We start from the raw sequence: 25,689 nt of genomic DNA, 5'->3' as shown, positions 1-25,689 counted from the left end.
AGGGTGGAAAACACAAGAGCACAATCTTGTCCTTATGTCACTTGAAACACATCCTCAGGATCCCAGGGCACCCAACACAGAAGTAGCACTGAGGAAATTTCCTCAGTATCTGTCAAACAGCAAAGTATTTTCAAATCACTGCCAATTCAAAACTGTGCTTAATCAGCATTGGGGACTCGAGCCTGTGCAGAGCACAGTTTGAGGTACGGACCCTTTCCAGACTAACAGTTTTCACAAGAGACTGGATATGAGACAGGAATTACACAAACTAGCTGCTTTATAATATTTTATATCATTACCAACTTCATACTTTATTTATAAATATTTTCTGCCATTCAATTCCTTCTGAATTCATCAAATCTGACTGCCCAGAAGATAAAAAAAGTATGTTCCATATATAACCAAGAATAAAGGCTTCTATATTAATGCTCCTAAAACAGAACAAAAAAATTTGACTGCAGTCCACAAATAAATTGTACAAGAGAATAGTAGACACTGAATAATAGGAAAAATTAGACACTAAAGGCTAAACTCATAGTGAGCAACGCTGAGGATTAAACTGACTCTTTGGCTAAATAGAAGGCAGAAACGTGTAGCGCACTAATGTAGTCTTTAATTGCTTCTGCAGTCAGAATTAAACTTCCTGCAAATGCACTTCGGTGCTGACTTCAATCGTGCACTGAAAGCAACAACAACCCCCATCAAAAACCCCAAGAAACTGAGGTCAGCCATACCAGCTCAGCAAAACCTCGCTGCGAAAAGAAATCAAAATAAAACCATGGAAAACAAGGTAAAACAAAAAAATTTCCCTTTTCCCTCATACCCCTTCAAAAGGTAACACATTTATTGTACAGATAGATAGCCCCAAATAATGCTTCATGCATCGGTCCAAGGCAACAGGATCATCATCTTCTCCCATGTAAGAACTCTCACAAATACAGACAACAAGGAGAGGGGGAAAAAAAGCCTTCACATAAATGAAAAATGAGCACGCACTATACCTATTTACACCAAGAAGTACAGTTATCCAAGTAATAAAATAACTACAAAAGCAAGAGGGAACAAAAACACATTCTAACATTCAAGTTCACACAGAAAAAAAAGAAACAAAATCTCTCTACTTGTGTTAAAATTACTTCGTATTTGCAGCTTTTTGTCTTCTGACACGCTTACTTACTCAAGACTGCAGGCTGAGTAGAAAACACTCTGCTATTTACTGTAGGCTTTAGGAAACACTTCATCCACATCTCGGAGACCAAAAAATCCACATGCACATCTTTAATTTCTTTACCTAAATGTCCAAAACAGGCAGTCATCTTCCGGGCGTACTGACACAAATCATTCTCCCTGTAGCGTTCCTCACCAAGGACCGGTTCACCCATTGCTTCAGAAGGAGCTGCCTTGCTCTGCAGAGTACACCAACTACTACTTATCAAGACCGATAACACAACAGAGCTTTCTCCTCCAATTTATCGTCATTAATAATTCAGGTACTACATAAAATTTGCTGAGCTTTAAAAACCGGTAGTGCAAAGTTACTTTGTGGCTTTTGAAGTAATCATGTTTTAGTCCTTAAAAAGTATCTCAATATATATTCCAATAGCTTACAGAAAATATTTTCAAATGGCAATGCAATCTATTCTGTTGCTGCAGAAGGGTGCTGGGATTATGCTCAGAACAGCAAGGCATTGAAAATATTCATCCAGCTCAAACCTAGAGACACAATCACCACCGCTACTGAAATGCGCTGTAAGAAACCAGACGCGCCTACACTGTTGTAAAGGCACCACTAGTTCATTATAGAATGGTTTGGGTTGGAAGGGGTCTTAAAGATTATCCGGTTGCAAGCCCTATGCCATGCACCACTTCTCAATGCTAAATATCTTCTGGGGACTAAAAACAAACAAACAAAAGACCTCAGATAATAACTTCATCATATCTTCTGGTACTTTCTAGCACAATGTATTTCAGAGAACCAAGGCAACGTAGCCAGGAGCAACAGGAAGATAGTATTTTCTGAGCTCACTCTTGGGAGTGTGAAGCCCATCTAATCTCGCTGTCGTTATCTTAGCTGAGAAGAGAATACACAAGAACTGACTTAGCAGTTCTGCTCTGGGCCAACTGCAGTGGCCACAAACACCTGTCTCTGTTCTGCTTTTCAGAGATAAAGGCAGATCAATTGGACTAATTACTGGAGAAAACACATTAAAAATACACTAAAAATCATAGAATCGTAAAAGTTATAGAATCACAGAGGTTGGAAAAGATGATCAAACCCAACACCACCGTGCCTAGTCAACCATGTCCCGAAGTGTCACGTCTACAAGCTTTCTGAACAACTCCAGGGATGATCACACAGTCACTGACAGGTATTTAGCTAAACACTTGCAGAATGGATTTGGCTTCTCTCTCCTGATTCAGTTAACCACTATCAGCGAAGAATGGGTGCTCCTCAAGAACACATCCTCCTTGTCCACCACACTTGTTTTTTATCCATTCACTTAACACTTGAGCAGCCTGATCCAGTGAGAGGTTTCCCTGTCCATGGCAGTGGGGTTGGAACCAGGTGGTCTTTAATGTCCCTTCCAACCCAAACCATTCTATGATTTTATGATCTTAATGTTTCCAGGGATGGGGCACTGTTACTGTTAAGCAGACACAATAGATTGAAAAGCATAGCTATTCATATTTAATATTACTTTGACAATTCACTGTGTATAAAAGCATAAGGTATATTTAAAAAAAGAACTGAGGGGCATCACGATCTTTATTTTTGCTAAAGGCTATGAAGGATCCACACAGATACGAATTTTACAGTCTGCAGGTCTCTACCAAGTTAGTTTACTGGTTTAACCTGTACAAGGTTCTACAAGGTAAGCTACGCTACTGCCTATGGTAGGAGGAACATGAAGACCACAGAGCCACACGGCATCTTTATACTGGCAAAAAAAGAGTGGCATATTGAAAAGGGCTAACTTAGGGTAAAGTGATATCAGAGGTACGATGATTTGTGTTACAACTCAGCTGAGCAACCCAGTTAAGCGGGAGTCTCTCATCCAGGCTTTTTATCAAGCTGCCAAGTCAAAATCTTTTCTTTACTGATACTATAACTGGTATTTAACTGATCATTAGCCAAAAGCCATCCAAAATGCCTGTTTTTGCAGCGATAACACACAGAAAACACAGTACTGAGGAGCTGTTACCGAGTCTGTCAAGTCCACGAAGCCTCTGAATGTCTACATGAAAGGACAGCAGCAAGTTCAAGTCTGATAGGATGAAGCTACGTTTGTGTCATCTTACACTGCATCAAACATTAACTCTTTAAAAACCCATGTGGGGATCTTCTGAGATGGTGCACTGCAAATTGGATCTCAGTTTTGTACTGTTACAGCAAGACTGGCATGCATAAACTATTCTGTTAAACTAATTCAGAAACAAGAAAGCAAATATTATTGTGTATCGATTTCTCCTCGGTGTTCATTCCTAAACACACATAAAGCATCGATTTACCCTTTATTCTCCTATTACAATACGCAACCAATAAACCCACAAGACCAAACACAACTAAGTTTCTATCTCAGGCTTTAACTAAGACCACACGGTGACAATTTCCTTTCCCAACTGATGACATTTGCAAAATCTTTCAGCTGAATTAAAGCATTGTGCTCAGCTTCCTGTTACCAACTATGTATGATAACTTTCACGGCACAGGAGCCTTTGATAACAAAAGGCCAGCTTTGCAGTGCATTGTAAAGCCCGACAGGCAGCAGAGCAAACTCTTGGGAATGCTTTTCCCTTTGCTGTACGTTCAGAAATCTAATCTGACTCACTTCCCTACGTCCACCAAGTTTATCCTTCAGTGTTTAATCTTAGCAAACATAACATATCAAAACAATATGCCTGCGATTACAGCTGATCATCTTTTTCTTTTGACAAAAGAGAGCCCAATAACAGCCACATACGATCGTGTGCAATAATTAGCCGGGCTGAAATAGTACAGAGAAAAATCAATCCCTAAATGAAATATTTAAATAACGTTAGGGGGAAAAAAACCCAATGTCAGTTAGCAAAGCACTATTTACTACTTGTGGAAGCCTTAAAACATTCCTTCCAAGCACCAGGTATTGGCCACTGTCAGGGATCAGGTACACATCCACTGGAAATGAAAGAGCAGTTTATATCAGTTTCATAACTTCTCATTTCTATATTGGATAATCCACTTCCACTAAGAATACTGCAAATAAATAAACATAAATTGCTTTTTAAAAGCATCTATCGAGCTCACCTAAATCCAAGAAACAGAAACAGACAACTAAATCCCCAACCTGTGATAAAAAATGGGCAGAAATATCTTAGGAGGCAGAAAGTTGAAAATTCATATATTCAGAATTGGACCTTGGCCTGCCAAAGGAACTAAACTAAGTGGCTTCACCACTCCTTTTCCAATATTTGATCTTCACACAAAATGAATTCTGCAATCAATGCTGGTTATAGCTGTCCTTTAACAAAACAAACCAACAAAAAAAATGACTATCAAAGTATCTGCTTCCATAATCAATTATTCAAATTATTAACAAATAGTGATATTAACAGCGAGAACGTAAGACTGAAGACTGGAATGCTAAACTGGGATTTGAGAAACATGCAGCCTCTGCTCTCCCACAGGCCTGCGGTTGGTCCCTGAGCCATTCTCTTAACTTCTCTCATTGTGTTTCCCCGTATCACTTTCCCCCCTCAAAAGGGATTTATAACAATAGGTACATTAGTAATGGGAACTACAGAAGTACCACTGATAACACTAAGGGGTAACCTGTCAGCATTCAAAAAGAGGTCATGTACAGCATAGCTGAGTGCTGCTTCTTGATCTTACTTACCTTCCAACTTAATTACCATATTTCTTAATGATTTTCTAATAGATTGCAGCCCTTCCTTAACACCGAAAGCGCTCATTTCCCCTGGAGAATCATGTTACCAGAGAAGGCAAACAAATGAATTCCCTACATCTTCTCTGATCTGAAAATTCCGTTTTTAGCTTTGCCTCCAGCAGGCAAAATCACTGTTAGTCTGGTTGCTGTGACTAGAAGAATGCATAGTTATCAGGTTATGACACAAGGCATGATTCAACAAAAGGCTATTTACCTTACTTTATCAATTCCAATGTTTATTTCAGACTAGTCATGGGAAAAAAAAAAAAAAAGACTCTCAGTTCTCAACTATTTTCAGACACGAAATAATAGTGTGTGCATTAATGGATCCGTCTATTGTATTATTACAAGATGAGGTGGCTCAGCATTTTATTTCCTGGCAGCACAAAGCTAATCTATTGATCTATAACGTCAGGAACATGGCACCATGTATTCTTATAGCAAACCCAATCCTTTTTACTTACACATAGGAAAAAAAAACCCCTATAATTGCTGACAACTGGTGTAATTTTGTAGGTAAGATATAGTGAGAGCTGTATGAAGCAAAAATATAAAACCTGCTGCACCCCCAAGACTCTGGATGATTGAACAACTGACTCAACAACACAATTCAAGTGCTTGCCTATCTCAAAGCTTATAAATAATCCCTTGACTTCCGTGGGGCCACGCCACTATGCTTGAAGTTAAAGAGACGCCTAAGCCGCTCTAGGGAATAATTAGCAAAAAGGATCCTGGCAGAAGCTGGCAGTCCTTCAGACTTTCAGTAGGGATCTGGTTTATTTCCTAATCCTCAGCGATATTCAGGTATCTTTTATTCAAACAGATATTTGAGAAGCAAGAAAGTGACGTGAAAAAACATTTAAAACTTAATGTCTTCTACTTACTTGTGGTCACTGCTATGTAACAGCTCAGCCTTCAATAGCCTGTAAAGAACTACTTAAAGAACAACAATGAAAAGAAATAAAAAAATCAGAATTAAATTATATCTACTAGAAGCGCCAAGAGGTGATGTGGTTCATTAAAATAGCTCCACATTGTGTTCCATAATCATTTTGCTTTTCCAGACGATCACAAAGGTAGCTTCAAGTGAGCAAAGATTTTCAAGATAAATGTAATTCTTTTAATCAGACTTTTTCCTTTACTTTTCCTTTCTCGAACTTTGACATTTTCCTTGCATTTGAGAGGAAAAACTCTTCATAACATTCTCTTCTCGATGTAGACTGCACAGTAACTGAGACAGAAATAAGTTGGGAAGCAGAGATCAAAGATTAAAGCTCAATTTTCCTTCAGTCCTCATGTTTATGTCTTGCACCTTTATAAAGAGCAGCGTTACGAGCATGACATCAAAGAAAGCACCACTCCTGTTGTTATGTATTAAAATAAACTGGATATTATTATACTCTCTTTTCTGGCAAGTCATGATTACAGAAATATACACAGCAACTTTACTCAAATACCGAACAAATAATGATGTTAGAAGAAAGTCTTCTCCACATCCCTGAAGGGCTTCCTGAACATCTTAGTTTAATACTCCCCATTCTCTTCTAGACAACCAGCACACATGATTATAAGAATAATCAAGTAGCTATGTCTCGGATATCTCTTGTGGCATCCAACTTTCAAGGTCTCCAACATCACAGCCATCCTCAGAGCATGGCATAACTCTAAAAGGAGAGCTACTGCAGTCATGCTGCCTGTTCCTACCTTCAGCAAAGCCCTAAAACAGATTCCTTTTTTGTACTACACGGACTAATTTAAGTACAATACCTACCAGAAGCCAGTACAAACTTTTTGTCAATGTCCATCAAAACTAAGAATAGGTTACCTTTCTATATAGTGGAAAGTATGGTGGTGCTACAGGATGCCAGAAATGACATCAGATCAGTTCATCCACTGCCAATGTTCCTACTAAAGGCAGCTTTAAATATGCTGTGTTGGCTGATGTTTGTTTTGTAACTAAATAAATCCTACAGCAGTGTTGAACCCTTCCTCTCATGGTCAGCACTATCTTCTGGTTAAACCAGCTGCACGCACACACACGAGTGATCGCGAGCCGCGTTACAAACTAGGAAACTGCCAGTTAAGCAGAATTGTGACTCGATGAGCAGCTCACTTCTCACACAACGGTCACATTCTGTACAGGTAAAAAATGAGGCCTGGACATATCTGAAAATATATTAATAGAGCTGAGAAAAGACTTGGAACGTAGTTTAATTTATTCATGACAGAAAATGACATCTAACACACCGTGTAACTACTAGTGCTGGATAAACTGAGGTTTTGGTCCTCTTGGGTATTTCAGGTTTTCATTTTGTTGGGTTTTTTTGATGGAATCTACTCAATTTAAGGTCTGTAATCTGGATCCAACAGGAAAAGCGACAGTCAGAGAAACACAGCATACTCCCAAAGCTGACAGGACACCGAAAAGGAGAAACATGTCCTTGCCTTGATGACAGGTACAGCTGGGTTTGTTCTTTACCAGTGCTACTCAACAAAGAACAGGCCTTATGATATCTCCCTGACATGCACGACGTTGGGAATCTGTGCCTATCAAATCCTAAGAGAGTTATTCAAAGATAGTACTGTATCAAGAGTCTTGTTCCTGCAGTGGAAGCGGAGGGCATTTGGCATCTATCAGGATGACCTTAGAGGTCTTTTCCAGCCTCAATGATTTAATGATTCTATGATCCTATGAAATAAGGTTTCATAATACTAGGAAAAATCATTCCAGTGGTATCATCAATTACAGTAATGGAGAATGAATCAAGTGGAATAGCTACAAAGAATATAAGACCAATACCTTGACTGCTTGATTTACATTCACCATATTATTTTCGCAACAATGCTTTCCAGCAGTAAACTACAACATAATGTAAACTTAAGACGGCCTTTGCCATCTTTAAGACATAATCTGCTGCTGTATTCTTAGCCATCACCACAGTCTCTCTACTTCTTGGTACTTAAAAACACATTAAATGCTGCATCCGAACAGTTACTCTGCAATGGGAGGTCTGATTCTTCAGTTTACGTAGAGTGCAAACAACTATTCCTGTTCCAGGAGGCTGGTTTGTTTAGGGTTTGTTGAGTGTAAACACTCCCTCAGCCTAGAGCAGAGCTTAGTTTTCTTTTACTGTGTGACACGACCACTTCGTTAAGATACAGATTTACCACTTACACAAATCAATGAACAAAACCCAAATCCCTTTCCCATGCAGTTTCCAGCCCAGTTTCCACATCTCTTCTGTTATTAACACTCTCTATTTATCTTCAGGTTTTTTGGTGGGACTTTTGCCCTGGTGTTATTTAGGAATTGTTCTGCAAGTGAGAACAGCAACGACAACAACAATTAAAGAAAGCAGGCAAACCAACCAACCTGTCGGGTTGTGCTAATAAAAATTGATTGATGAACTTCTTCTAGCAGCGCTGAGCAATATTTTCAGATGATTCGGTAAAAACAGGTGCTGACCACCAGGATTTCTCATGAGAGAACTTTATGTTATAAACATATGCTGAGCATAGTTTTGAGACTGCAACCAGTTGGCAGCTTCCAGTTATTTCCTTTTTAACTATGAATGAACTACAAGATAATGCATTATTTTGTAGTGGGTTTATGATTATTTTATTATTTAGGTTTTTTACCCGTATTTATGCTTTCTTTGGAATCCCAGCCCTCCCAGTACGTTTCCTAGAATCAATTAATTGATTCTGAGGAAGTAAAACATTGCAGTTCTCTATCTGCATACTGAATTATCAGAATAAGGTCAGGCAGTTCTGTCTATAGGACCCTGCAGTGAGAAGAGCTTTCCATATCCACACGAGGTCACCTGCATTAGCCAAAGCAGGCAGAGGGACAGGCAAAACTTCCCCAACTCTCAGTAGATCTGCTCAGGAAGTGGAGCACCAGATATTCAACCTAACCTCACTGTAATGAATCCCCATGGGATGTGGATAAATGTAATTTGGTCAGTACATTCACATAATGATATCGTAGTTTCCCACATCACAACAATATAGAAATAGCTGATTTTAAACAAATGCCAATGCATTGTACTTCTGTGAGGATTAATTTATATCGATGTAATAAATCCAAAATAGCGCTTTAAAAATAAAACAGGAAAGAAATAAGGAGGGGAAAAGCAGTAATTTGGCACCTAATTCAGCACACATTCAGAGAAAGAACAGAAACAGAACTATTGTACTTAGTTCAGCATTAGGATAAGTGTTTGGTCTACAAAGACGAATTAGCAATGGAAAAAAATATTTTTTTTCTCTTGTTATAAACTGTTGTTACAAAGTTTGGGTTGTGGGGTTTTTTTAAAGTGAAGTGACACCTTCTAAAGAGATGTACACAGTTCTTTAATATGCCTACCTATTTTTTAAGCTCCAGACTCATAAAGGTAGATGATATCTGTGTGAGACATTATTTTCAAGAGACAAATATTGGATTAGACAATGCAAAGCAAAAATAGGACTTTACTTCTTCCAGCTCTAACCCCTGAAGCCAAATGGGTACCCCAAGGGTTTATATATCCAAGCACAGCAGAAAAAACAACTACCCACACTTGAGTTTCCAAGAAAGCTAAATATATCTTTTTATATTCATACCTCTTCCCCTGCCTTTTTCTAAGATCTCGGTATAAAAAAAGAGAAGGGATTACTAAGCAAACTGAGATTAGCAGCTTGGATGCAGAGAGCATTATCCGCTTGGTATCACTTTGTTGTAACTTACCACCAAAACTGTGCTGAATGTGCTTTTGGTGTTTAGAAGCAAAGGGCTTTGAGCCTCAGCTCCTGGTGCCTCCTTGCAGGTCGCTACACGCTGGCATTCTGCACTGCACAGTCATACCTGCGGCACCTTTGAACAAGGAAAAAGTCCTGCTTGCCAGCGACGGCCACTCGACATCCTGCTGCCTCGCCTCTCTGTGCAGAGGCAAACAGAAGGGACAGATGGCTGCAGGACGGCCAAGAACTCGTAGGTGTGCGCAGTCAGTAAGTCACAGATTGCACAACAATGATTCCTCAGGTTAAATTCCAAAGAAAGCCGCCCTCAATAGCACCCTGAAACAGATCGGTTATCAGCTTTTCATTCAAAGCACTAATCAACAATACGCTGACCTTTTATGCCACCTTCCATTATGAAATTCTTTATACAGAACCTACCCTCAGCTGTGTTGTCATCTTTACCTGGAAGGCAGAGAATCTGCAAAACAGAGCAGTGAAGTACCTCTCTCAAAGATACCCACGCAGTCAGAGCTGGGTGACAAGCCTGTTTAATTCCACTGAGCTGTTCTCTGCTCCTTCTGTTAAACAATCCAGTCTAGGGGAGAAACTCATGGATGCATGCACACACTGTTCAGTCATGGAACAAAGTTCACTGTCCATAAAACACACCAGACTGGGAAGGTGTTTAACTGCTAAATCAGTAAAGAAAAACAACCTAAAATAAAGAAATTGCTCTATCAACAAACATCCCAATTTCAGTCCAGCAGAGCTTTCTCAGCCTGCTCTCCTCTAAATCCAAGAACTAACGTCCTGTGAATGGCTTATCCTATCTAATTTATCAATAGAGATTTCCATAGCAGGGCTATAGCCCAGGACAAACCTTTGACGTTTGCAGAGCTCTGATGTATTTCTACTTCCATTTGGGCTCTCAAGCAGTACTGGTTCTGGATCTCAAGAGCTACAGCCTTTCAGAGTACAGATGACACGCTAGAGGAACAATGAGATCCTTCAGAGGTGGCTCACACTCAGCTTTACTCCTAGTATTTCCTGGGTTGAACAGTACTAGAGGGAGTAGCCCGAGCAAAATAGGTGTGTCTGTGTTCCCAAACAGTTTAAAGGAAGAGAGAATATTTTCCTCTAGATATTGCATTAGTCATCAGAACCATGGTATGTTGTCTTTCAAATAGTGATATGTTTCTATGTATTGACCATCCCAAAGCAACTGACATTATTGATGACTCTCTTTTTCATAGAAAAGAATCCTCACCAGCCCCACAGGCTGACTGCAAACAGACTTGATTTTGTCCTGAGGTTGTCTTCTTTCTGTTTTACTCTGTGTCTAGCTTCTACTTCATCGTCTCATTGCACCACAGCAAAAGAGTAAAGAGCCCGTGGAAGATGGGGATCAAAAACCCCACTGTTACCACTTTCCACGCACACTTCCAGCAGGGAAAGTTGAAGTGTCTTCCTTAGGTTCCCACAAAACCCCACCCGGACAGAGGCAATTAGGCTGACTCTAAGTGTAGACTTCCGGGCATTTCGTTCTATGCAGCTGTACATTTGTCCAGAGACAAACTGTTCCATGAGCAACTGAATTAATGACTCTTATTCTTCCTGACAGATGTGCAGCCAAACATCCTCAACGCCCATCAGATTTACCCTACCTCCATGTAACATTCTCTTGGCAATACCATTCCCAGAAACACTTTCAGTTCCTTTCTACTTGTATGCTTTCCCATTTCTCCTCCACGTCCTTTTAATCAATCCACAGAACCCTTAAGCTGTCTTCAATATTTTCAGTGTCCACCCATACCTTCCAACCTGCACACTCTCTTCTTCCACTCTCTCGCCATCCTCCTGTACCCCAGCTACGGGTTTGGATCTTTAAGCTCTGTTTCCCTGAGAGGAGGAGAGAGGAAAGATTGACAGAACAGTTGTATAACCCCCATGTCCTAGGAAATGAGACTGAAAAGCCAAACATAAGGTGCAGAAGCTGACAACTTCCCCCCTCTAGAACACACTTAGTACTCTGTACATTATTATGGATTGAGAGATGCCGCTTTAACAAGGATCCTATTTTATCCCTAAGATTTCACTTTAGACAACAACAAAAAAATCCACACTTTCTCTTCTAAACGTGTATGAAATGATCTCAGAGACACATAAAATTTTTGAGTTTCTGGGTGGGAACGGCTAAATCCAACCAAATTTTGGCCAACTACTTTTAATTCCCTGTCTCAAAGATTAAATCCTGAATTTCCCCGGACTCTTGACTTTACTTTCCCCACAATAAATTGCCATCTTCTCAGCCAGTTTGTTAAAAATACATACTCATGAAGACGCACAGACAAATGTAAACACAGCCGCGTGATCTGGTCTCTCTACCTTTATTCTCAGTCTGGCATTCTCCTCCTCTGCCTTTATACACTTTATTTGCTGCCAAATGAAGTGGAGCGCAGGACAGGGCGTTCACTCCGTTTGGACTTTAACATGCCTAACTGAAAGTGATTAGCTCATCAGAAACACTGCCTTTCTCTCCACCTCTATTCTTCTTTTTAATAATCCAAGCACTCTACAGTTTAATTACCACTACTACCACTCTGATGTGGTAAGGAGACACAATTATTCCTGTTCTATAGGCAAAAAAAATTATAGCATTACATTCCCAGGAAGTGCTGACCACCAGTATTTATTTATTTTATTATCTCTGCTCCTCGTTACAACTGTGTTTTGTATATCCAATACAATAGTGAAGAGGAGCTCTTTGGGTTCAGAAACAAGTTCTTCTGTTTTCCTTAAGAGACAAGTTGCTTAAATATGCCAGAGTGACTTCTGCAGTTAACCACACTTATATCCTCTATGTTTAGGTGAGGAGATGAAAGAGGAGAAAGATGAGAATGATTCAATATACATTTACATAGTGTACAAGTCATCACACTCACATTACCTATGTATTATTAGCAGCTACAGCATTACACACTATATTCAAGACACTTATTAGCTCTTCTATATAGCTATGTACATGCATACATATCGCTTCTGGAGCACAATTCATTGTATGTTGATTCCCATTTCTGTTAAATTAACTGACCATACCCAGTAGTTCAGTACACCACAGGGGAAGCAATCATTTCTCACTCATTTTACCATTCCCCAGTCCCATTTCAGTCATTTCTGTACACGATTCCTGTTGCCGAAGGTCTGAAGCCTCCAGAAACTCAGGAGAATTTCAAATCTGCCAGTGTGCTGTGATAAACATCCTATGTTGTTCCCATGAAAAAAAAAAACAACTTAAATCTCATGTGACAAGGCAGAGAGATGTTTTTGCTGGCTATTAAAGCTCAGCAGATACCTGCTTGCCTATTAGTTGTCCAGCAATTTCATCGGATTTAGCTTATTCCATCCCACAAACTTCTCAGGCCTATTGTATTCCTAGAAAGTGACTGAGAATAATCAATTCCCGTGATGCAACGGATACACAGAACTACACTGGGGCCAGAAGAACAGAAAGACAACAGTGTTCTCCACGACTTCATTACACAGAACAACAATCCAACACCCCTTACATTTACGGGCTCGTTTGTGTGCTTCTCATCTTCTTTTAAAGTCTTTTGTTTTTTCACTCCAGAACTCATGTAACCCAAACAGAAGCACCCACAATCTATCAGAAAACTCCTCACTATCAGAAAACCCACTAATCAAGAACGTTATCAGCTAATTCAGACAGCCATGGATTCATGAGGGAGCACATTCCTGTTGCGTCTAGTGGGAGACATGCAAGGCATCACAATTTCTCTTCTCTCTGAAAAGAAGTTCTTCCTGGACAGCATTGGACTATATTAGCTCAGGCTTTTCCCTGGAAAATTTTATCCCTGGTGAGAAATTATTTCCACACTACAGATGAGGAAAACACCAGACAAACTCAATGATCCGTCCAGGACCACAACACTGCATGCCCAGCTTAGAATCTAAGACTAGGTTCCCTGAATCCCAACCCATTACATCTGCTGTTTAAAGAGAATTATTTACTTAGAATAAATAAACAAACAAAATAAATAAACCACGGAAGAAAAAAAAAATAAAAAAAAAGGAGATTTTAAAGGAGACCAGTAAACTTTTCTCAAAGGAAATAACTTACCATGATCCTTCATAGCTTATCTCCTTATTCCTCCTCACTCCAAGTTCCATGTAACAGAAGACGCCCCCAACACGGTTCCTTCCTTTCACCAGAGCTGGTTCATCACTGACAGCAGCAGAACCAACAGATCACAGGAGCAAAACGACAAGTAGATTCTTCCTCCTTCAGCAAACAATTTCCCTCACCTCCCAGTCTAGGCTGAGACTCTTGATTGCCAGTAATTATTCTTCTCATTTACACTTTCCAGTGGTGACTCTCCAGCACTTTTTTTTCCCCCATCCTGTGGAATTACTGCATCATTGTCAAGGCTTCTGTCTCACAGCAGAAGCAGATTTACAATAACTTCCTCAGAGCTTGTGCTCAATAATTATTTTTAAGTGTAACTGCTTAGAACAAGTGTTCTGCCACGTATCCTGTGCTCCAGAAAACGAAACTTTATAGACATATAAAGTGCAGCCAGGAAAACTCTCCTTTCTTGCGCGTTGCTAATTGCATGTTAATTATAGCATTTTACATGAATTTATGTACCTTTCATCCCAGTGTATCCCAGAGCATTTTGTAAACTGTCACACGGTTTAAAAGAAGACCTATATTAATACAGAACTACCAGTACCCAGACAGCCCCTCGAATCCAGCGCAGCACCTGGAGATAAACTCGTTAGGAGAGAGATTTGGGCCAACGGCAGAACCCTGAATCTCTGCAGCCGGATAAAGAGCTTCCCTCCTCCTTCAGACATCATTTGAAATTCTTGCATATCCATTTCATTTGATGATCTCAATGTTTTAAAAACATTAATTAACTTGTACGGCGTTTTAATTAGGGAAGACATAAATAAAGATCTAAAACCTGCAATGCCTCTGCTAGTAGGCAAGAGGAAGTGCTTCAGGGAAAAAGAATATGAACCAGGGCAAATGATGAGTGATCCTTCTAGATTCTCTCTGACACTGCAGGAAAATGCAGTGTCGGAGAGACTGTTGGAGAGACTTAGTTGGAGACTGTCTCCAGATCAGCATTTAACAGCGACCAAGGCACTTATTCTCTATATTTTTTCCTAATTCCTTTCGGAATACATTCCTGCTTTTCATTGCTTTACACTCCAAAGTAGGGATCTCCGTCCTGTATTCCAGTGCTATATGAAGAAATGCTTCCAAAACAGCTTTTTTTTCCCACTTTTAAGTCTGTCATCTGCTGATTTGATCAGGTTGAGGCCAAAATTCTTACATCCTCGAGAAGAGAAGAGAAGAGAAGAGAAGAGAAGAGAAGAGAAGAGAAGAGAAGAGAAGAGAAGAGAAGAGAAAAGAAAAGAAAAGAAAAGAAAAGAAAAGAAAAGAAAAGAAAAGAAAAGATCACTGTCTACATGCTTTCTCTGCACAAGAATATTTCATTGTGTCTCCAGCACCACTTAATTTTACAGGTAAACAAACATGGAAGCCAAATTTTTTCCAACAAAATAATCTGGAAAAAAAAACTTCACTGCAAGAATACAAGCTGTTTATTTTTAGATGTCTAATTTTAGGCAGCTAATTCCAAAAATTCCACCCATATTGATGCCAAATTATTTTCTGAGGTCACACACTGAGGTACTGACAGCCCTGATGAAACAGCCCAGGCAGCCTTGTCTTCACAATCATTATCAGAAGGCAAAGAGAAAGAGTAAATTGCATGCTTCCCGACATATCCATGCAGGAAGGAAGGAGGCTGAGTCAATTCTACTGGGATTTCAATGTATGCACGCAAGAAATGCAAATATTCCAGTTGTGATACACTGACATTATCACAGTTTCTAAGACTAAAATGGCAGCCTCCCATTATACTTCATTTAAAGATTTCTTTAACGACCTCGTCTTCCCTTAAGCAAGGCGCAGTGCTTGCAAAGCTACAGTAATGTACAACCTCCCTCTGCTTTTCCACATTCAAAGGTAGCTCAGGAACTTGCCGATACCAATTGCTTTCCCCTGACTTGGCTTCGAATTCAGGCGCCAGGCAATGGATCACGAAGGGATAACATGCAGATAAAACATTTGGCAGACACCTGACTGTCATATGCTCTCTGTTGCCAAGAACAAAATAGGGCCTATTAAAATCATCTCGTTAATTAATTTTGCTATAATTCTATTTTTCATTGGCATCTTGTTGGTTAAGCAGATGTTTTTTTCTCTCAGAAGGAAAGTGTGTTAAGCTTAAAGAGTGACTTTTAGTGCCATTAGAGGCTGTCACTTAACAGACCTTTACAATAAATAGCTTTAAATAACTTTACCATTACTTTACTGGCATTTATATAACTTTGCAATAAATAACTCAGCTAGTTATGCTTGATTTTGCTCCCTGATACTTAAAAAAAACCCTTTCTCTTTGAGAAAGATGAACATAGAACCATAGAATCATTAGGTTGGAAAAGACCTTAGAGATCATCAGCTCCAACTGTTCCCGTCCACTACTAAATCATGTCCCCAAACACCCCATCTACCCAACTTTTAAACTGCTCCAGGGATGGTGACTCCACCGTCCCCCTGGGCAGCCTCTGCCAGTGCTTGAGAACCCTTTCCATGAAGAAATTTTTCCTAATGTCCAATCTAAACTTCCCCTGATGCAGCTTAAGGCCATTCTCTCTCATACTATCACCTATCACTTGCAAGAAGAGACCAACACCCACCTCCTTTTAGTGGAGGGATCAGTTTAGACCAGCTGACAATCTGAATTCTAACTTTTCGCCGTCTTTTTTCCTTGAGCTTTGGGGAGTTACTAAATCATGCACTACGGCACTGAAATCCTGATCTCCCGTTTCAGCCACTGCCTTTAAAAAAATTCAGACCGCAATTTTATGAATGGTCCTAATTTTGATACAAGTTGTTTGCAAGCGATCCACTTGCCAAACAGTTCTCAAGGAAAAGAGAAATATTTACATACTGTCAGTGGCAGAATAATATTTACATCCTTGATTTTTTCAAGGAGGACTCAACCCTCAAAGCAGAGAGCTAAGACCTAAATGAAAAGCCTTGCAGAAAGATTAATTCACAATGAGTAATAGCTGTAAAGATAGTCAGAAAGCAAAAAATGGGTCTCCATCAAACCAAAGTGTCAGCCTGTAAGCATTGTACATGAAAGAAAACTCACTGATGCTCACATAGATATCTTGCACGAGTGAATGTTTGCTCCAGCAAGCAAAACAGACCAGAAACATAGAATTCTCCTTTCCATGTACAGCACTGCCAGCACAAGAGCCTGCTTTTTAAATAAAGAAGACACTTTAAACACTGCCTCAACTTTTCCTGCCCACTTTTTGTCTTTAGTGTCAGTGAATACTGTTCCTCGTGTTCTGAGTATTGTTCGGAGTGAGGCAGGATTCTGTTCATGCTCTGCAAAGACAGAAAACGGGGAAGAAAAACCGATTTTCTCTCCAACAACCTTCGTGAAAATGTAGGTATTACGAGCCCACAGCGTGAACGGTGACGGGCAGAAGTCAATATTGCAAATGTTCTTCTTCAGCCTTAATACAAGTGGCATTCTCTGTGTCAGGATTTTCTGTACAACACATCCCAGCTGACTGTCACCTCAAGAGCTTTTCAGTTGGTGACGTGATACGCCAGGACACGAGCAAGAGTCGGTATTACCAGGTTCTGCGACCGTGTCCGTTCTCAGCAGCCAGCTTTCCACACGACTTGTGGCAGCCTGCAAAATGGAAGCTTATTTAATTTACCAGCATCTTTGTGGTATTCTATCCTTCGCAAGAATGGAAAGAATATACTAATGCAATCTCTAAAGGGAAGACTTCACGTCCTTCTTTTTTATCAGAAATTTAGGTGTGGCACTCAGCAGAAAAATCTCATACCCAGAGAGATGGAATGGATGCAGCTTTTCAGTGTATCGTGTTCAAGTGTCACAATCATAGGCTATAACACCACACAACTTCTTACAGAACTTGATCAAGTTCCAACCTAAAACATGTAAGATTTACAAGTTCCACTAGAAGGCTGCTGGAGGGATTCATTTTCTTCTAGTTCCTCTCCTAAATATGTTAATAGGGTATTCATAATTTTTTTCTTATAACAACATCATCCATTAGTTAAAATGGCTCTTCTCCCATCACAAGTGTTATATACTGTTGGACTTTGTCCTGACAGGTACATTTTGTCTTTCGTTAGGCTGAAGCAACACTTCTTTGTTTAGAGAGCTCTCCACTACCATTCTGCCATCAAACAAGACATCAACTTTCTTCATTACAGTCATTCCACTTCAGTAAACTCGCACTGTAGAACAAAAACCTTTAGTGCCCCAAACCAGAAAGGTCTCTTAATCAGTAAAAGTGATTCCAACCTGTTTCTACCACTTGCCCTAAACCCCTCTGTACCACACGCTAATACCCACCTAACACTGAAGACATCTCCCAAATGGGAGTCATCAGTACACTTCATCAGCAGACCCCTATTTTTCTCTTGTCCGCCTTACAGCTCATGGATGACCTGTAATCTCTTCCATCTGAATTAGTAATCTCTCAAGAATAAATATACAAGTTTATGAATCTGTCTGTATTCCATTTACCACGTAAAAAGACCTCTTATCAGTCACTCTTGCACTAACTGGTTTGGCGGGGGCTCAAGTCAGGTCAAAAGCATTCCGTATGCAAAGAAAAAAAAAACCCAATGATTAAGTTCTGTCCTTAAGAATTTCTTCAAATCAGTGTTCAATTCATCTGACATCTTCTATACTTCCAGAATAACTACAGCGTCATCTGATGAGAAAACAAGACGTACAGCCATTTTTATGTTTATTTTAGTAATGCCTGAAGGCTTCTACCGAGGGGCTGAGATTTGTGAAAAACACGGCAACATTCCTGTACTGCTTAAAAACTGAACAAGAGAGATAACCACTGGACAGGAGACAAAGTTAAAACATAGAGAGAAAGGAACAAATTAGTCTAAATTTGCACAGCACGGATCAGGAGCAAAGCCAGACAGAGAACCTGGAGGTCTTGGAACGCTCCAGGTAGGAACCCACAAGACAGTTTTTTTTCGTTTTGCTTGTTTGTTTTAAGTACAGAGGCACCCGATGGGAATATGAAAAATGAGAACAAATGAACAATATAGTACAACTAAAAAAGTTATCGTCTCTCTACGTCTGTCGCTTAGCTAAATCACCAATAAATCTGAAGATTAAAGCTCGAAAATCTGTTAGATGGGGCAAATCTGAAGCAGTTAACTACAGGCTTTTCTAATCTTCCATGTGCTTTAAGTATAAAGCACAGCTGACACAGGAGAATACAGGAAAAATTCAAACGATGCCTTACGATGCCTTTTTTTTTTTGCTGCAAGACAATTTTTATCACAGCCTATTGGACTATATTAAGAATTCTCTTATTAAAATCTTACTACCACTGAAAATACTACACACAAGATGTGACTCTAGACCAAGAAAATGTCTTTCTTCTCACAGTGATTAAAGCAAGGTGATAAAGAAATCTAAACAAAAGGGTTTTTTTACATTAGATCTTAGATTCAACAGCTGTCGAGTTGAAAACCTCACTGGAAATATCAGGATGTTAATCAATAGTAAACCTGAGTAAATAATGTTTGAGTTTGTTGTTGCTCTTATTTTTTAATAGCAAGCAGAGAAAACTGAAAGTGCTAACACAGCAGACCTCAGGAGTATCTGTGCTCAGTTTACATAATAAATAAGCAGTTAAAGGAAGCTAATAGTCAGAAATATGCAGGATTAAAATTGATAGCAGGATTAAAAATGGTAGAGGTTGTTAAGTCAAAAGAAAAGAAGATTTATTCTTCTTTTAACTCACATTCACACGGTTTTATACTTGCAAGTGTTATTTAGAAGTAGGGCAATGGCATTTGCTTCTAGTTAAAATGCATAAGAGATGCCTCATAGAATCAGTGGTTCTATTATTTATTTACTGTCTGTGTTTCAAAGGACAGAAAATGAGAATCATCTTCCCTGCTCCTTGCCATATCTAACCCGCAGTTCCACACTGCTGTTCCGATTACTCGGTGTCCCATGCAGAATTCTGGCCAGAATTTACACGTGAGACAAGACCAAAGGTATGGAAATTCACATTGACCAGCACTCATTTGTCAGGAGGACAGAGTTGAAACGAAGGAACCCTGACAAGCAACGCTTGGGGGATGAAGGAGGAGATCATTGCTCTTGTGAATGCTGAAACTCGTCTGGTCTTTGATTCTACCTTATGGTTAGTGCTTTATTTTACAAGTGGTCCACTGATATCCTTACTATCCCTTAAGATGTAAGCAAGGATAAAAAGGCTTCAGTCTAAAATGAGTACAGCCTGTGCATACTGACTGCAAACCACGACGCTCAGACTGGATTGGTGAAGGGCAGAAGCCCCAACATTCAGCAGCCTATTGCCACCAGAATCCCAGTGTCTTAGCAGAGAGTTACAGAATAAATCAGGCTGAAACGGACCTCTGAAGATCTCCAGTTCAATTTTCTGCCCAAAGCAGAATTACTATCAAAGTTGCTCCTCAACTTCACCTTCCATCAACTTCTGGAAATCTCCAAGAGACTGCACAACCTCTCTGGAAAACCTTATTAAGGGCTCAGGCACACTAACTGTGAAAATAATTTGTTCTATTGAGCTGGAGCTTCTCTTGGTGCAAGCAGAGAGGAGGCCACAACGATGATACAAAGACTGGAGTGCCTCTCTACAAGGACAGGCTGAGAGAGTTGGGGTTGTTCAGCCTGGAGAAGAGAAGGCTCCAGGAAGACCCCACAGCAGCCTCCAGTACTGAAAGAGGTCCTACAGGAAAGCCTGGGAGGGGCTTTTTATCAGGGAGTACAGGGACAGGATGAGGGGGAACGGATTTAAGCAGAAAGATGGGAGATTTAGATGAGATACAATAATAATTAGATATAATAATTCTTTTTTCTGAGAGGGTGATGAGGCAGTGTCACAGGTTGCCCAGAGCAGTGGTGGCTGCCCCATCCCTGGAGGGGTTCAAGGCCAGGTTGGATGGGGCTTGGAGCAACCTGATCCAGCAGGAGGTGTCCCTGACCATGGCAGGAGGTTGGAACTGGATGATCTTTAAGGTCCCTTATGACCTAATGCAGTCTATGATTCTATGAATTTGTGACTGCTGTCTTCCATGCTTTCGCTGTGCACCAAGGACAGCCAAGGAAGGGAGCTATATAGAAAACATGGATCCATTCAGGTGGCTGAAGCCAGCAATTGTATTGACCCTTAGCCTTCTTCTCCCCGGGGCTTCACAAAGCCAGGTGCTTCAGCTTTCCCATCCAATGTGCAAGATTGCGTTTGTGTTTGTCGAACTACTCGAGATCTGTGCTGGCCCAGATTACTTTTGTTCCTCTGAACGGCAGTCCTGCTCTCTCTCCAGCACACCTACTACTCCTCCCAACCTGACACCATCTGTGAAGACATTCTGCCCCACTATCTAGGGCACTGATACAGATGTTGAACAGGAGTAACTCCGGCATCAAGCCCTGAGGTACACTGCTTGTCACATGCTGCTATTTAGACTTCAAAATACTGATGCTTTGAGCCTCAAAGTCTACCCAGTTTTTTCACAAACCTTGTAGTCCACTTATTTGGTCCATAAAGCCCAGTTTGACCACAACAACTATCTTACTGGAGATTAATTTCTTTGTGTGCTGGCTTGGAAAAGAGCAAGCACACTCAAGTTCAAAGCCGCACCCCTATTACACACCAGAGGACAGACAGAACAGGTTAACGGGTGATCAGCTCTGGGTGAAACTTAGCAGTTGTTTGTGCTAAGAAAAGCTGCTTCATTTTTCAGAAACCCAAGGTGTTCATGCTGAAGCATCCCAAATGGAACCAATCAACATTCAGGTCACCAAGTGGAAATTCATCCCTCTCCCCTGTATCACTAACAACTTACTCCTGACCATTTTTTGCTTATTATATACACTACAGGGATACTGGCATGGCCTTTTAACACCCCATTCTCTTGTTATTTATTAATCCACTCTTCTGCAAAGAACAGAGAGCAGCTAAGATGAGCTCTTATAGTCAGCCATCCCTGCCCTATGACTCAAAGAACAATTCCACCCTATGGCACCTGAGAACCCATGGAACAATTTTATTAATAACAACTAATACAAGCCAGTGAGATTTAGCTGGCATTTAACTGAGCGCTTAGTCAGCAAATTATGCACACTGAGGACACCCACACATTCATTGTACTCATTTTTACTATGAGTTTCACATCATACCATGACAAATCAAGAGTGAAAAAAACCCACCACCACCACTCAGCGAGTCGTTTAGCCCTTTAGCAGGTTGTTTATGTACCTTCGCCTAACTCAAGGTCAACTGTGGTACCAAAGAAAGCAGCTCAAAATAAATTCCACCTAGAGTACATGACTCTGATTGGAGCTTTGTACAGCTGGATAACACATACCTTACAGACACCTACACTGGAAACACAAATCCTTTGTTCCACTCCAAGCATTTATCCTTTTTACGCAGACACCTTTACGTGGATCACATATTCTCAGAAGCTCAGTGTCCAGATAGCTTTATTATAGTGTCACTGATTTTTCCAGCTCAGAACTACTTTCAGCTTCAGATAAAGTGTTATTTTTAATCTTAAGCTCCGGCTCATCACTAATCTTAATTTTATTGTGTACTTAAATGTACGATCCCTTCGGCATCCACAACTTCTCTCGGGAGTTTGTTCCAGTGCCTCACCACCATCACAGGAAAACATCGCTTCCTGATATCTCATCTAAATCTCCCCTCCAGCTTAAAATCATTCCCCCTTGTCCTATCTCCACACTCCCTGAACAAGACCCTCTCCCGAGCTTTCCTGTAGCCCCTTTCAGTACTGTGCTCGAACTAAATAATACAGATACTTATTTAAAAGCAGCAGAAACACCTGTTCCAGACCGTCTGTAGTGACAACTCCTGGTTACAGCTCAGAAGAAAAAAATTCTATTGAAGGAAAAAAACTACAGCAGACAGGTCCAAGTCTTTCCTTAAATGAATTCCTACTTAAACTGCTTTCCTTGCACAAGCCCCATTAAAAACTGGAGCAGTAAGGTCTATGCAAACAAATACACAGACTCAAACTGAGGCTGGACAAACAAGCTTCCATTGTTGCCAGTCCAAGTGACCTCCAGCTTATGTCCTTGGTTGCCCCACCAGAGGACCAGGAAAAACAGCACTGTGTTCCCAAACGACAGGATTTATTCCAGAACTGAGGACAAACGCCTCCCCTCTGAAACACGTGAGAGACGATTTAGCCGTCCTCAGAGCGGTATGAGAAACACCTACACGAGCCATGCCATGCTCCGCGAGAATGCTGGGAAGCAGCGAGGCATGAACCAGGCTGGACCGCTGCTGGCAGGCAGCAGCTGCTGACAGCCCGCCAGCGCGCATCCCAGGCACCGCAGGAATAAAAACAGCTTCATTAACGGGCAGCCGCAGTCTACATCAGCATCAGCTCCTGGACCATCTCCACGTGTAACTCCATGCATGGACACAGCCTTTAGCCCAGTGTAGCTACGGCTTCACAAACCAGGCTTTAAGGTATCGGGGTATTTGACAACTGGGTAGTGCCTATCACAACGGAGATCAGCTCTTTCTTTGTGATCTTAATGCATCACCTCTTCGCTGTGTATCTCATCGCTGTCATACTCCACGGCAGAACTATTGGTGGAACAATCGATCAATAGCAAAGGACTGCGACTCTTGGGAAGTCAATGCACTTAGCGTCTGAGAAGACAGAAGATAAAAACACCTCCGCATATCCCTTAGAATTACTGCATAAAAGCAGTAGGCAGCTCTGAGTATAAAATGGATCTCCTGGGCCGCTGGAATTAGTGCCTGTGATCAGTACAATCCTTTAATAATAGCATCCCTGAATTTGAAGAGATGTACAAACCAGCATCTCTGTCCGAGTCGCAGAAGGAGTCCGTCAGAATATTCCCAGGCAGTTTTTCCATGTGGCAGAATGGCATAGGCAGAACACAAGAGTAATATTCTAGCTGTAAATGAAAACAGCTCAGAGCAGTTCCCATGCTCCCATCCTTTCCTCCTTTTTCACAACCTTCCTGAATTTAAAAGGGAGATACAGCTTTTTTCAAAACAATCTTGGCTGAGTCACTAACAAGAACAGCAGCAACAACAAAAAATTACACGCTGGGACGAACTGGCAGGATCTGGCAGCGCAGGAGCCTTCGAGGCACAGAGCCAGACAACTGGAGCCCAGCAGCCAGGTGGTGCATTCGTTCCTTAGGGAACCTGCTATTAGTTTCACACAGCAGCTGAACCACAGAATAATTCTGGCTTACGTGTTGGAAAAAGTGTTTAAAGGCTTGCTCGCTCAGCTGTGGTGAAGGTGGCATACATGAGAGCCAAGGTAAAGGCAACTACTGCACTGGGAGTAGGGGGAAGGTGAAAGTGATCCGATTTTAGGAGCCCTGAGTCCCTGACGCAAGCTGAAGGCAATGGTTTCACACAGAGGAGGGACTTCAACACCGGGGATGTGGCACTGTGGTGTAAGACTGTGCTATCTGCAACCACTGGGATACTGCAGTGCCTCCCTCTTTACAATAATTACCTACTGTGGCACTGAGGACACGCAGCCAGGGAGATTTATTTTTGAGTGCTTGCAGTCCTCATGCAAAGACTGTAGTGGGCTTTCTGCCTGCAGACATTTCACAAAATTAATTCAAATTAACTTTTGAAATGGATTACAGAAACTACTTTTGTAGACAAGTAAGAGTGACCTTAATCAATTTCAGTTAGCTCATTACAGGAATAAATTAAGATCAAGCAGAGCCCCTTCAACTCTGAATTCACTTGTTTATTTAATTTGGATTAATTGTTCTTATGTCTCTCCCTCAGACTTTGTCAAACTCTAATGCTGGAAAACAAATGAAAAGAAACAAACATTCCTGCATCACCTTTCTGGTGATTAAACTGTGAGCCCTCTGTAACACAACATGCTCTCGCACAAAGCCATTAGATTCTTATTTCTAACACCAAAATAATCATGGCTGTAAAACTCAGTGTTCTGGATAAAGGGGAAAAATATTAGTAATATATGAAAGTGAGACACTGTTGCTGGGTTGCTTAGACACAACAGTTCCAGTTTCATTCATGGTGCGATTTTTAGGGTTGTCCTATGCAGGGACAGGAGTTGGACTTGGTGATCCTTGTGGGTCCCTTCCAACGCAGGACATTCTATGACTCTATTGATATATTTTAGCTCGTTCTCTAGGTCTCTGACATCCACCCAAGTTTCTGGGCCCTTATAACACCCCAAGAAGGTCTCGGGCCAAAAACAGGAGCAGCAAAATATTGATCAATCTGTCAGAGCTACAATCCTTCTGTCTTCTTACTTCACTATCTCCTAAATCCCATTACCAGAGCTGGTTTTGTAGTGGTGACTATACCGACACCTGTGGGACAGCGTACCCAGGACCACCTGCGGCTACAGCATTACAGAAAAGCGGGAATTGCTTAGTGTTTCCTAGGAACGCTCGGCAGCAGAAGCCTCGTTTACTCCAGAAAAGCAACTCTAGCAATAGCCTTTCTCCCACCTGTCATCCCCCGAAGAAGTCAGGTGATGGCTGGAGGTGGGTGAGGGACAATGAACCCAGGGGGTCGGAAGCGACAGGGTCCATGCCTCTGCCGCAGAAAAAGCGGTGAAGGCAAATGAGGCATCCGTCAGGCCCTGCTCCAAAGGGAATCGCGGCTGGATGCTGCAGAAGATGCCAACTGCGATCTGAGCTGCACTTGACAGCCCTCAGCTTCTCCTCAACTGCAGGCTATATTCAGAGACTACAGAAGGAGCTCAAAGCAAAGGAACCAACCCAGCCTGCATTTTATAGGAGTCTTCAGACCTGGAAACAGGCTCAACCATCAGGTAGCTGAGCGCTGAGACTTTTCCTTA

General features: G+C 41.0%; 1 protein-coding gene across 2 annotated transcripts in view; it reads right to left on the bottom strand.

The window, feature by feature from the left end:
- ABLIM1 (actin binding LIM protein 1) overlaps nt 1–25,689 on the bottom strand; it is a 202,737-nt gene that overhangs the window by 138,750 nt on the left and 38,298 nt on the right. Inside the window, exon 1 of one of the 2 annotated variants that reach the window (XM_054071488.1) lies at nt 10,528–10,682. The exons of the other annotated variant lie outside the window; for it this stretch is intronic. Within the exon in view, the coding sequence (XP_053927463.1) occupies nt 10,528–10,567 (40 nt within the window). The 5' untranslated portion in view covers nt 10,568–10,682. Of the gene's footprint in view, nt 1–10,527; nt 10,683–25,689 lie in introns of those variants that run through there. 2 annotated transcript variants of the gene reach the window in all.

This window comes from Cuculus canorus, chromosome 7 (assembly GCF_017976375.1).
Source record: "Cuculus canorus isolate bCucCan1 chromosome 7, bCucCan1.pri, whole genome shotgun sequence".
Lineage (NCBI taxonomy): Eukaryota > Metazoa > Chordata > Aves > Cuculiformes > Cuculidae > Cuculus > Cuculus canorus.
The sequence above is the reverse complement of the archived record's forward strand: the minus strand, read 5'-3'. Positions and strand labels throughout refer to the sequence as shown.